The 13,780-nt window shown below is 50.2% G+C and overlaps 1 protein-coding gene across 2 annotated transcripts in view; it reads left to right on the forward strand.

The window, feature by feature from the left end:
• Col5a1 (collagen type V alpha 1 chain) overlaps positions 1 to 13,780 on the forward strand; it is a 148,570-nt gene that overhangs the window by 105,569 nt on the left and 29,221 nt on the right. For both annotated transcript variants that reach the window (XM_051184962.1, XM_051184963.1), the window contains exons 33-43: positions 1,286 to 1,330; positions 1,455 to 1,508; positions 2,683 to 2,727; positions 3,371 to 3,424; positions 4,505 to 4,558; positions 6,805 to 6,858; positions 7,654 to 7,761; positions 9,255 to 9,344; positions 9,437 to 9,490; positions 10,534 to 10,641; positions 13,144 to 13,251. In XM_051184962.1, coding sequence (XP_051040919.1) covers positions 1,286 to 1,330; positions 1,455 to 1,508; positions 2,683 to 2,727; positions 3,371 to 3,424; positions 4,505 to 4,558; positions 6,805 to 6,858; positions 7,654 to 7,761; positions 9,255 to 9,344; positions 9,437 to 9,490; positions 10,534 to 10,641; positions 13,144 to 13,251 — 774 coding nt within the window. The remainder of the gene's footprint in view (positions 1 to 1,285; positions 1,331 to 1,454; positions 1,509 to 2,682; positions 2,728 to 3,370; positions 3,425 to 4,504; positions 4,559 to 6,804; positions 6,859 to 7,653; positions 7,762 to 9,254; positions 9,345 to 9,436; positions 9,491 to 10,533; positions 10,642 to 13,143; positions 13,252 to 13,780) is intronic.

The raw sequence follows: 13,780 nt of genomic DNA on the forward strand, positions 1-13,780 counted from the left end.
GGCAAGGCCATTTCAGGGCCTCCTATTCTTTCCTGGCAGGGTCTAGAGGCACTCGAACAATTATTTGTGAGGGAGTCCTGGAGGTATGCTCTGCTCAGCACCTCCAGTCACCAGACCAAGCTCTAGTGCTTAGATTACCACATACCCTGCTGAGCCATGCTACCCCAGGGCCAGATGGAAGCTGGGCTGAGACCTGCTTGCCTCCTGCCAAGGCTTGAGTGCCTAGATGACCCAGATGCCATTAGGGCAGGCTGCACCAGTAGCCAGGTATGCCACAAGGTCAGATGGGATCAGAGTGTGATTCCAGGTAGTGCTAAAGGTAGGAGAGGGACAGTGGTGTTAGCAGCCCAGCCTGGATTACATACCCAGATGAGTCAGGGCTAGTTACACTGTCAATAAGGGCACACACATCAGAAGACAGCAGATGTCTTACTTAATTTTCATATGCAAATATTTACCTGCAGCCAAAGGATGTTGCCACAGAGCTGAAGTATTGTAACGGGGATGCATATGTTGTTAAGGGGGGCGGGGGGGACATAATTTGTATGCTATGATTTGTTTCATTAAATGAAAGCAAAATGGGACACTGTTTTGCTTCTGATAGTGAGCAAATGGAAAATGCTAAGGAGAGACTTACTGTATGACTTCAGCTCGGTAGAGACCAGGATAAACCGGGGTGAACCTCAGAGCACTCGAGCCTCTGCGCTCAATCCATTCCCTCTGTGTGCTGTGGGTAAACTGCACTTGTGGGCCATTATATCCTCACTATGGCAGAAAACAGAAAACAAATGCTATGCATTTGCTTTCCGGGGTTCGGAAAATGCAGATCAGCAACAGCAAAAGGACCCAACTCTGAGAGAAGCCAGGGACTCTTGGATATATGATTTATATGTTAAATTGCAGCTTCCTTTCGCGCCTGCAGAGCCTGATGAAAATTTAATGCCTAATATTCGTAACAGTAGTGGAAGAAAATTATGTGTGATAGGAGTTGACTTTCTTCTCTCTTCATGTAATGATTTCTGTGCCTACTAAGAGGAGAGGAGAGAAGAGGAGGGGAGAGGTGGGGGGAGGAGTGAGGGAGCAAATGAACCAGCTAAGTAACAGCTACTACCCATCAATATTTCTACCCTTAAACTCTCCCATTCACCCCCCCCCCACACACACACACAGGCCCTTCCTGACCTCATTCTGGATTCCTGAAGTCTCTTGTTAACTCAGGAAGGGCAACCTGAAGAGCAAGGCCATATGTGCTCAGTGTAACTGACATCCTATTCTTTGCTTCTAGGGGACCCCTGGAAAGCCAGGACCGAGGGGACAGCGAGGCCCAACGGTAACCCTCCTTGTGGCCTAGGGCTGCTCTGTGTAAACTGAGCATGTGGGGCATGGGTGGGTGGACTCTGTGAGTCTGGGGCCTCTGAGCTAACTGGTTTCCTTCTCTCTGTCCATCTTTTCAGGGTCCGAGAGGTGAAAGAGGCCCACGGGGCATCACAGGGAAGCCTGGTCCTAAGGTATGTTCATGATCCTTGGAGACATAAGAACTTAGCTTTGTATTGTAGAGATCATCAGTGCCTTTTCATGTACAACAACAAAAAGAACAATTTTCTTGAATATCATTAATCAGGGCTCTGCTCTCCATCAGCCTTCAGCAAGGTTTGTGAATTGGACCACATGACTAAGGGTAACCCCAAGGAGACCCAAGATAGACAGAGATAGGACAGCCCTCATGCATGGAAACTTCAGACCCCATAAAGCCAGCGTAGCACAGCCTTAATCAGGTTTGGTGTGGAAGCCTTGCTTCTTTTCTGATAAGAGTGGCTGGAAACTGTAGAGATCCTTACTAGAAGGTTCTTTCTGGTGCAGGCAGAAGCTGAGCCTACCACTGCCAGACTCCTCATGCTGAGAGTGGCGAAGCCAGCTCCATGTGCTGTAAATCCTGGGAAATGCCCAGCATGGCATGCTGCCCAGTTGTAACCAGTAAAAATCCAGAATAGGGGGTTGAAGAGACAGGCACAACAGTGTTTGAGAGCAGTTGTTCTCCTAGAGGACCGAGGTTTGGTTCCCAGCACCCATATGGTGGCACAAAACCATCTGTAGCTCTAGTTCTGGGGTATCTGATACCGTTTTTGCAGGTATCTGATACCAGGCATGCAACTGATGCACAGAAATGCATCCAGGCAAAACAACATTGATGCACATAATATTTTTAAAAAATAATCCCCAGGAGGGTCTTGCTGAGAGGAGGTTCCAGTTAGCTGAGAGTCAGAACTGTCCCATCTTTGACCTATCCCCTCCTTGGAGTTCTGTGCTAATCTTCAGGTACATTACACATGCGCACACACACACACTCAGCTCTTCCTGAGAACCAGCTGGGCACATGGAATAGTCCTGAAGCTTGTGTTCTTTCTATTCAGTCATTCTGATGAGTTCTTGGTTGAGTGCAGCCTGTGTCAACCAGTCACAGGGACCTGTTCTGGAAATATCAGAGTCCTGCACACTGCTAGTCCCTATTGGCTGCACATAGAGGCAGGCTAGCATGGAGCTGAGGTTCAATGCTGCTACACACTGATCTGCAATGGAGTCAGGGTGACCTTGAGCAGCCTTGGCCCCAGGTATTAGAGCGACCCTGGAAAAGCCATTTGCCACAGAAGTCATGGTGAGCTTTTCTCTCCTTTCCTCTTTCAGGGCAACTCTGGAGGTGATGGCCCAGCTGGCCCTCCTGGTGAGCGGGTAAGAGTCTTCCAGGCCTGGGCTATGAGGAGATTTCCAGGGAGGAAGCTAGTCCCAAACTCACTCCAGGCACTTATCCCTGGGTGAGCCAGTACAGGAGGTCCACAGTGCCCTACAGAGGAGCAGGGCTTGCTGAGGCCCAAGGGTAGCTCATATCCAGAAGATATGTATTCCTTGGGGAGAGACCTCATCCCTTCCTTTGGACCTGGCCTTCGGATACTGGCGGTGACTAAGACCACAAAAATTATTTTGTCTTGACCTCAGACAGCAAAGAGGATGCTGGGATATTGCCATGTAACTTGACCACCAGTGTTCTCAGCTTGGGCTACTGTCTGTCTGTCTGTCTGTCTGTCTATCTATCTATCATCTATCTTCTATTACCCATATATCTATCATCTATCTTACCAATCTGTCTTCTATTAGCTAGCTTGCTATCTGTCTGTCTGTCTGTCTGTCTATCTGTCTATCATCTTACCAATCTATTTTCTATTACCCATTTATCTTCTAACATCTAGCTCTCTTCTCAGGTCCTCTGGAGTCAAATGGGGGGAATGGGTCAGGTTAAACAGGGAGGTTTTAGATGCAGCCAGAACCACAGTGAGGAAAGAATGGGGGCCTCAAACTGGTCATTCTCTGTTCCCAGGGACCCAATGGACCCCAAGGACCCACAGGCTTCCCTGGACCCAAGGGTCCCCCGGTAAGTACTCCTTTCTTCCATGGAGGTGGAAGGTCAGATTCCCCTGCCACTGTTCTCCTCATCTCCCTAGGACACGGGGAAGAGGGGAGAAGGGACACCGAACCCCTGCTGGGCGGGCGGGCAGTAGAGACAACCTACCAGGTCTCGCTGCTAAGGCAGCCTGTGGCTGTGCCCCACCCTTGCAGGCCTCCTGTTCTGAAAGCATTTAGTTCTGGACAGTTTCCTTTCCATGAACCTTCCCTGCTGAGGCCCTTCCCCTGTGTGGACCTCCCATGTCAGGTCCTGCTGTCATTGAGACCATCATGACACTCTGGCTGGGCTTGCATTAGTGTCTTCGGTGATCACACAAATGCAAAAAAACAAGGTTTTTTAAAACAACTGAAAGGTCTTTTGTCAATTCTGAAGCCAAAGCTGGTTCCTCCCCGGGATCCAGGCAGGGCCCACAGCAGAAGTCCACAGCAAGGGAAAGCCCACTCAAGGCCAGCCTACTGCAGGGGAGGGCTCACAGAGACATCCCATAACAAATGAGAAGCCATACTAGATGAGAGCTCAAGTCAGGAGATGGCCTAGGGAAGGTGAAGATCTATGCCAAGAGAAGTCCACATCAGGGAAATTCCATGTCAAAGGAGGGAACATAGCTAGGGTCCACTGTAAGGGAAGGCCCATAACCTGGAAGGTCCATGGGAGGGAAGGGTCTGTGGGCATGGAGGCCCGCAGCAGAGGAAGGGCCTCAGCAGGGGATGTTCATGGCAGAAAAAGTCTGTCCAGACTTCTCTATGGGTTCTGGAGTTACTGTCCCTCCCCAATGTTCATCAAGCTAGACATATGAGGGTCCCAGGGCAATCAGGCCACCTACTTTCTGCAGTTGGCAAGCTGGCTGACCTCCCTTGCCTCTGTTAACCCTTAAGGCAGCTGTAAGGATTGTGGGAGAGGTTCTTCCATGGTGTCTAGTTCCATGATTACTGTCCATGTGGGTGCTGGGTGATTCCCTTTCTCAAGAGCCACTAAAATGACAGTAATTTTGTCATCTGCTTCTCTGAGCTACTAAATGAGCCTTCCCTGCTGTGACTCTTTCCTCAGGGCCCACCAGGCAAGGATGGACTCCCTGGACATCCTGGGCAGAGAGGAGAGACTGTGAGTATTCCAAGTGCTTGGGACATGACTGTCCCTGGCCTCTATGACTGGGTCACCCACAGCCCCACACAGCATGCTGCTGGCTGCCTGGCACAGTCCGGAGGTCCTTCCCAGCTGGCAAAGACTCAAAGGCCTGGCAAGGCTTCCTGTGGCCCAGCCATCTCCTGTTGACTTGGGGTCAGGCTGTGGAGTGGGCAGAAGCCCCAAGCTGTCAAAGTGGAACCTGCACAATGGCTCTTCGCTTGTTTTAGTAGCTTTGGTCAAAGGCTATATTTAAAGTTATTAGGACATTGTACTGTTGGCTTTACAAGACCTGTGTCTCCAGCTCTTATTTCCCCAGGGTAACTGTGAGTGCAGCCTTGCTGGGACACCACAGGCTTTGCCCGGGGAGGCTTGGTGGTGGTGGGGTGGCTCTGTCCCTGTGGATAAGCTGATTGTTTAGGCTACAGAACCCCATGACAAGGGCCGTGTCACATGGATCCTAATGTTGTCCATCTGGGAGTTCCAGCTTGAAGAGCTGGTGGGAGGGAGCAAAAAGATGACTTTAGCTTCTTGTGTCACAGTAAGGGTTTGTTCAGGAGAGATGAGGTAGCTCCATGTGTGAGGTAGTGGGGCGGGGGAGATGGGGGGCTCTCATGGCTAAAACTGGCCCTCTTGATGTGGGCCTTTGAACACCTCGTCAGATAGAATCTTGGCACTTGCTTTAAGACATTGTCCCCTCTGTCTGTTGGCACACAGGGACAAGAGGCCTTTTAATTATGCCTTCGCCAGTGTTCGAGCAGCCCATGCTGGCTGATAAATGGAGATTACCTTGCTCTTTTGTTTAGAGAGAAAAATTAAAACATTTCTACAGAGCGTTGCACATTTTCCTCTCGTGCCTTTCCAAGGAGACAAGAGAAAAGAATTTTGCATACTGTGTGCTTTTCTCCCTCCGACTCACTGTGCAGATAATTAAGCCTCCTGTCTTTGCTTGGAAAGGTGTAGTTTCCAGCAACTTCTGTCATGACCAGCCACCTCTGTAGACACGGGGACACTTTGGCGATGCTGCTGACCATCTGACACTCATCCGAAGGCCATCTTTTTTTCCCTCTCCTCTTTTCTCCCTCTTTCTCCTGCCGGTGAACACAAGTGGCCATTGCTTTTCCTTAATGGGAGCCAAAAGCCTATTTTTCAGCAAGGAGCAGAAGACCAGGCTCCTGCTTATCAGGCCTGGGTGGCCCTAGAGTGACTGTGGGCCTGGTGGGAGACCTTGTTTGCCCTCCTCACTAACATGGCTATGAGCAGAACTTTCCTTTGGCTCCTATGTCCTGTCAGCACTCCCTCCTCTTGACCTGTCCATCACCCCTTGTTTTTTGGCTGTCAGATAAATGTGTCTTAGAAATGGCCTCTTCTGTCCACTATGTGAGCCAAGCTGGGCTGAGAAAGAAGAGCCCTGCTGGGTCTACGTGGCAGAGTCTGGTGAAGTTCATGCAGCCAGTGAATTTTGTGAGATATTAGACTGTCGCCTGCTGGCCCTGAGGCACCTGCTCACCCTCCTGCCATAGCAGTGACCTCTGCCGCAGCTAGAGTGCCCTTCTCAGGCCTTGGGTAGATTCATCCTTATACGCTTGCCTGGCAGCTGAAGGTGTTTCTTATTGTGCCAACTTTGCTCTGCTATCATGCCTAAAACCAAGCTTGACTTGCTGTAGCTTCCTGATCAATAGGAGAGTTTGGGCAGCAGAGCCCAAGTGGGGGGCGAGCCTGGACCCTTCTAGGCATGAGCCCTCAGATCCCCAATGAGACAGCATCTCTGAAGCGACTTTAAACTAACACATTTGGGCTGATAGCTTCAGAGAACAGCCAGGCTTGGCTCTTGCCTGTCCTAAATATGAAGAGACACAGGCTGGCGAATCACCCGCCGTGAGTCAGAGGCGTGGATTACAAAGGCTAAAAAGTCCTACAAAGTTGCTAATGAGCACCAACCCAGAGACGGCTCTCATGTGTCATCAGAAAATGAACACGCAGTGACATGAGGGAGAATAACAGACTTAAAATTCATTTCTCAGCACAAAGACACAGCGTGGAGCTAACCCACCTGGCTTTAGTACTCTATGAAATTAATATGGAAAGGGAGCATAAGGCATGACTCCAAAATGAGAGTTTGGAGCACAGGCACTGGGGATAAGTGTGGGATGGGCTTCCGAGGAGACGGCAGCAGGGCAGCGGGTGCTGCTGTAAGGCCCTCAGCTTGCTGACTCTCTCCACAGGGTTTCCAAGGCAAGACTGGCCCTCCAGGACCCCCGGGAGTGGTTGGCCCTCAGGTGAGAACTTGCAGCATCCTGGGGGTGGGGATCAGGGCTTTGGCCAATTTTTTCCCAGGGGGGCAGTGGGAGAGGCTTAAGTCCCATGGGAATTATGTGCTAACTGTAGGAGATGCACCCCTTGAAGGGGGCTGTGCTGAGAAAAAGCAGGTGGCTTATGAAGAATGTGGCCTGAGTTCAGCAACAGAGATCAGGTGACCCCAGGCCAGACAGGGCCATGAAGGGCAACGGGGGCCAGTGGTGTCTTCTTGTCCTGATACGGACAACAGAGCTACCTGATTCTTCTACACTGGCCAGTGTCATGGGTTCTGATCCCAGCCAAAACAGATCAGTGAAAGGTACAGGTTCTGGCTAGGGCTGGTGGCTTTAGATCCAAAGACAGTATTGTACCTTCCACCTTGCTGCTTAGAGAGTCACACCTGATATAATGAGAAGTAAGAGACTGACACCTGTTGTCACCATGGGACTGGAGCCCATGAGGCCTCCTCTTGCCGCCTGCATGGCAAATATGGCAGCCCTCAGCTTCTTTCTGATCACACCCCAGAAGCAGCCTCTAGAGAGGTGCAGGTACGGGAGACACCAGCCATGGCTAACTGTCTACTGGCTTCATCTTTCCTCCTGGATTTTGGATGGCAGGGGGAGCCATACAGGAGAGTAAAGAAGACTGGCAGGTCCACTGTGGATGCTTTGCCACCATAGTCTGGGCTGTACCAGGCTCAGGAAGAAGAGATTATCCCCTTTCAAGTCACTCAAAACCAACATCTCACTCAAAAACAACACTGTCTTTCCTCATAGGGTCCCACAGGAGAAACGGGCCCAATGGGCGAGCGTGGCCACCCTGGCCCTCCAGGGCCCCCTGGTGAACAAGGCCTTCCAGGAGTCGCTGGAAAAGAAGGGACTAAGGTGAGTTTCTGGAAGTTTCCATGTCAGAAGAATCTTTTTCCCCCCTAGGGAATAAGTTAACATTTTGTGTTTTCTCTTGATCTTTTTGTACAAATGCTGCCCTGAAACCCACATGTTCAGATCCATTTCTCTTGAACTGAGATAGGGTTGCGACCCGCTGTAGATGGAGCACAGAGGGAACGTGGGATCAAACCACCCCAGCCCCTGTGGAGAGCGCCTTCCCCTGCTGCCCACTTCTCCCAGAAACAGACTAAAGGCTCTGAGTCTTCCACAGCCAACACAGATCTGGTAGAGAACAGTCCTTTGAAAACCCCTCTCATGAACACACTGAAAATAGATTCTGAAAGCGAAAAACGAATGCATCTCCAACCTCGTACCCAGTGCTGGCTCTGCTGTGTCCTTTTTTGTAGTCTGTCCAGCAGGCTGGAGTGCCCCAAATTTGTGGTTGTAATGTTTATGTGTTAACATAAAAAAAATCTTCAAATTTCTATGAGAGTAACTAAAAGCACAAGCTCTCAGTCTAATTTTTGTCTTTGTTGTTTTGAGACATGGTCTTACCGTGTAGCCCTGACTATTCTAAAACTTGCCATGTAGACAGGCTGTCCTTGAATTCACAGAGATCCACCTACCTCTGCCTTCTGAGTGTTGGGATTAAAGGCCTGTGCTACCATGCCAGGCCCACCCCACCTGTTGATGTGACCACATGAAAAGTAAATGTAAAGTTAGAGACATACAATAAATAAATACTGGAGAAAATTATACATTCTTTATGTGTGTTTGACTAAATGAATATATATATATCCTTAGATATATATGTATACATATGTGTGTATGTAAAAATCACATATATAACCCTTACACTCAACACTTGATCTATAAATCTATCTACTCTTGAAAAAAGAGAGTTCATTGAGTTCTGAAAGATCTGTATGTTCCCATATGAAGCCCAGAGAAAATTCTGGAAGATATCTAGCTTTTACACTTTGGGGGAAGGCAAGCCCAATGGTGTCTTTTTAAAGAAGTGGTCATTGGGCTGTCAGCAAGTTCCTTGAGAGGCATGCTCTTAAGCATAAGCCACTGGTGTACCCTTAGCAATGCACGGTCCCACTGGGGAACCCTTGTGGCCCTGCTGGACTTTGCAGGTCTGGGCCCTGAATGAGCACAGGGAGAGGGAGTCACAGTTGGAGTCCCTTCCCCAGATCTACATACAGAGCCAGCCTGGAGAACATGGTTCCCAGGTGCATGCAGGGGCTGAGCTCAAGTCCACAGAGGAGTGGAGGAGACATGCCATGTCCTGAAGTCCATCCCCAGCCTCCAAATAGAAATGAAACTGGAGAATTTCTTTAAAGCCAAGGGACTAGAGGAAGCCCAGGTCAGCCCAGCTCCCAGTGGATCTTGACAAACACCTCACCCTGCTTCTTAGACACGAAGGACATTGGTGAGAGATCAACAGCTGGAGCTTCCAGGTCAGGTTAACTCTGGCTCTCTTTCAGGGGGACCCGGGTCCCGCTGGCCTCCCTGGAAAGGATGGCCCTCCAGGATTGCGTGGATTCCCTGGGGACCGAGGACTTCCTGGCCCTGTGGTGAGTGTGGGGCTAGGTGGGTGTAGTGGTTTGGTGCACAGCCCTGGGGTTTCCTCTCCACGCCCTCAACCCATATTCTCACTGCTTTGCAGGGAGCTCTTGGGCTAAAAGGCAGTGAAGGCCCCCCTGGCCCACCGGGTCCTGCGGTAAGTCTCCCCCATCCTGACCTTCAGACCTACTGTTCAGCGCTGACATGCCTATCTGCCCTAGTCCCCATCAAGTGTGTCAGGAGGACAGGGTGGAGCATAGGGACAGTATCTCTGAGTCAGAGGTTGGGTTGATAGAATCACAGGGTCACCTTGTATGAGGAACAGCAGAGGACTGGCAGCTTAGAGATCTGTAAGTGACCTGTGTGGGCATGGAGGTGAGGAGGGGACTCACACTTGGTGTGGACCTAGAGCAGGGTGGGCCACCTGGGACAGGTAGGGAAGGGGTCAGACTCTAGCCTGTAGTCCAGGAGCTGTCACATGTTGTCTCATGAACTAACCAGCCCCACCAATCTCAGTACCCTTGACTATGAGAGGCTTTAGGACCCTGCATTCCCAGGCCCTTAGCTGAGGTGTCTGAGGCTGCTCCTCCCCACATATGGGACTGGCGGCTTTGTTTCCTCTGCCATCAAGCCAGGCTGATGGCTGAGCTCAGGTAGAGTCCAGGTGAGTTTGGGAGTGACCTCCCCTGGCTGGATTCTAGACTGGGGGAGTCAGATTGGATGAGAAAGCAGTCTTCCCTTTAGATAGGGTATATTGAGGGCTTGCAGACTGTGTTGACCTCTTGACGTGACCTTAAGCTTAGCTTGGACTCCTGTTATCATCACTCTCTATCCCCAGATCAAGGCCTCTTCTTCTAAACTGTGAACACTTCGTGGGCAGGCAGATCCTACAGGAATGGGTAGATGCCAGACCTCTGGAAAAGCTCATCGAAGATAGACATTAAATAACGCTTGTTCCCAGACTCGTGGGAGGAGAGGGCTTGTGTAAGATGGAATTATGGAAGAAGAAGAGCTAAGAAGAGGCCTAATGGCAGCCTCATATACTAGACCAAATAGTCTGTGCTTGCACAGAGTCATCTAGGGAAGCCCCTGAGGGCTCTGAAGTGAGCGGAAGAGTGGTGTGACCCATTTGTGCATAAGGAAGTCTTGTCATACAGCTCAAGAGCCTCTAAAGTGAGTCATTCTCTTGCTGCACTTTAGGGTTCTCCAGGAGAGAGAGGACCAGCTGGCGCTGCAGGGCCCATTGGAATTCCAGGGAGACCTGGGCCTCAGGGACCCCCAGGGCCAGCAGGCGAGAAAGGGGTTCCTGTAAGTACTGCCTGAGATCGGGGTCACCTGTCCCTATCCCTCCTGCTGTGGTATCTCCATGGGCATTCCCCTGAGGTGGGAGGAGGCAGAAGCTATGGAGGCTGATTATCCTTCAGGGATAGACCTCTGAGGAGCCTGCTGATATCATGGTGGTTATACAGTCTGTCTGCTACAGACCTTTGTTGTGTCTAGCCTCTGAGCATCCTGGGTAGCTGGGCCATACTTTCTGTTGAGTGAACATTACCTTCCCACTAACCTCACCCCATGGCTGGGCCATTTAGGAAAAAGACAGGTGTTTGAGAATGGATGGTCCCTTTATTGATGAGAACACAGGAGGGAGACACTGTCTGGCAGAGGATGGTATGTAGGTCCCCAGAAGGCGGAACAGTTCCTCTGTGAGACCTGAGTTCACTAGGCTCTGAAAGGCTTCTAATGCCAAAACATTGGGCAGGTCTGGGTTTCCAACAGCCTTTCTCTGATCACCCAGCATGGCCCCCCATCCATAGTGGCATCCACATTCCCACTTCACGTTGACAGTTCACATGTAGCTTCATGCCCACCCCTGGCTTTCCACAGCGTATGGGGGTAGATTCCATAGACTTCAGCCCAGCTTCCCCATCTCAGTGCAGAGTGCTGGAAGGAGCACCATTGTAGGGTAGGCATGGAACAATGAGCTAGACACATAGGCCCACTGACCTAAGCTAGTGAAGCTCTGTGTTCTGTGTGTACTGCTCTCCTGGACTCACAAGGAGGAAGGGCATCCAGACCACACCAGAACGTCAGTACCACAGAGAATCTTGCAGTGTGTTTTGGCCAATTGATAGCCTTGTGCCATTTTTAGTCAGGTGCATTCTGAGTGCAGAACAGAAGCCCTCAGAGGTCCAGGACATGTGACATTCACAGACTCAACTGGAGAAAGCACACTGTTTCCAGAGACTCAATAGTTAAGCAGAAACCTTGCAAGAACTGCCCTAAGCAGGGGGAAGCTCACTGTCTCCCAGAATAGCTCCAGCAAGAGGAAAAGATGGAGAGGGGGTCTGGGGCTCTGCAGACTCCCAACCCGACAGGGAATGCAGGGAGAAATGCTGCCAAAACCCTAATCCTGCCAGAGCCTTTTCTAGCTTAGGGAGGGCAGGCTGACTTCAAGGGGTGGGGAGTGAGGTATAGGAAGGACAGGATGGGCCAGCCAAGCATCCATGTCCCTCTCCTGTTGCACACAATTGCTTTTTTTTGTGTCATCGGAAGAAAGACATTCGTAGCTGGGGTGAGAAAATGCTTGTTGCTCTAAGGTGATGGGATTTTGTCAAAACTGAGCATAGCAAGAGGTCACTGGAGAAGGGCAGCCGTGAGAAAAGCAAGTCAGAGTCATGAGGGCATAAAAGATAAGGGCTTGTATGTGTATATGTCTGTGTACGTGTGTGTGTGTGTGTGTGTGTGTGTGTGTGTGCGTGTGCATGGCATGCTGTGTGAATGCCATGCATGTGTATATGTGAGGATGCATGTCTGCATGCATTTGTGTATGTGTGTATGTGTGCATGACCACATGCACAAGCAATATGCTTATGCATATTCTGTGTGTATGTTCATGGCCACGTGTGTGTGTTTGCGCTTTTGTACATGTATATGCACACATATCATGTGTCCGTGTGTAAATGCATGTCTGTGTGTGCACAGGCAGGGTGCTCACAAAGAATTGACAGAGTAACAGAGTTTACGTAAGCTGCTGCTCAGGCCATCCTGTAGCACAGTGTGGTCCCTGCTCACCAGCTCAGAGGAGCCCAAGCCAGCTCAGGGACTTAATGTTCACAAGCCTTGCTAATAAGCTTTCTGTCACTTTGACAAATATGTGAGAGAAACCGCTTAAATCAAAGGATTGTTTGAGCTCGTGGTTGCAGAGGTTTCAGTTCGTGGTTGGCTCCATTGCTGTGGTTCTGTAGTGAGACAGAGCATCATGGCGGAAGGACATGCTGGGTCAGAGCTGCTCACCTTTGGCAGCCAGGAAGGAGTTGGGGCTGGGGGAGTGAATCTTATTCTCCAGAACCATTGCAGTGACCTACTTTCCCTAATGAGGTCCAGCCTCCTGGGATTTCCACAGCACGCACAGATAGAACCAAGCTCTCACCATGGTTTGTCCAAACCAAAGCACTAACTGTGCCTCAGTTTCCTCATTTCTAAGGAGTGTCCCTCTAAATTGTTCCCTGCTCCACTCTGCACCATTTCAGGCTAGACTCTGTGGGGCTGGATTTCATGAGGTTTCACTGTGTGTGGTATTCTGAGTGTGCCTCTGGTGCAGCAGCATGCCAGCCATTCAGAGTCTAAACTGGGCAAATTCACCTCCAAGTTCCTTGCTGACATGTTAGGACCATTATGGTCCTAAACACTCCCTCATATCCCTGGCTTTCTGCCCTGGGGTGAGGCTCCTCACCTCTCTGGGGTGAAGAGCGGTGGTATGATGTTTCCAATATGAATCTGTATTGAGTCTGAATTGCCTGTCTTCTCTAGGGCGAGAAAGGTCCACAAGGCCCAGCTGGTCGAGATGGCCTCCAAGGTCCTGTGGGGCTTCCTGGCCCAGCCGGTCCCGTGGGTCCTCCTGGAGAAGATGGAGATAAGGTACGGAGAAGTGGGAATGTGTGTGGCCAGGCAGGCAGTGAGTGCAAGGGCAGAGTTTTAAACAGCATCTGATATGATATAGAGGGCTCAGCTGCAGAGCACTGCCGTGTCCCTTCAGACCTGGTGTGAGGGAATGATTTTGAAGTAGCACACAAATAAATGGTAATAAATAAGACATGTGTGGAGAGCCTGGAAAGTGCTTGACTCCTTGGCAGCCTTTCTGTTGTCTGTGTACATGTCATAGCCAAAGCTGAAGAAATTGCTCTATGCTCCTTTCGAACATTTCAGCCTGGGACTGTGTGGGGCTGGATTTAATGAGGTTTTATGCTGTGTCTATTTTTAAGCGTCTTCCTTTGAATGATCGAAGCTCTGTTTTTATTGCTATTTCTGATGCCATTACCGAGGAGCCTGGATTTTATACTTCATTAAGGAAAGACTGTTCAGCTTAGCTCTTCAGCCATGCTCTCCATTTGTCATAGCTCTCTGGTGATATTTCTGACTTTGTCACCTCTGCATAGAGGACATCTTA

This window comes from Phodopus roborovskii, unplaced genomic scaffold (genome assembly GCF_943737965.1).
Source record: "Phodopus roborovskii unplaced genomic scaffold, PHOROB, whole genome shotgun sequence".
In the NCBI taxonomy this organism is placed as follows: Eukaryota; Metazoa; Chordata; class Mammalia; order Rodentia; family Cricetidae; genus Phodopus; species Phodopus roborovskii.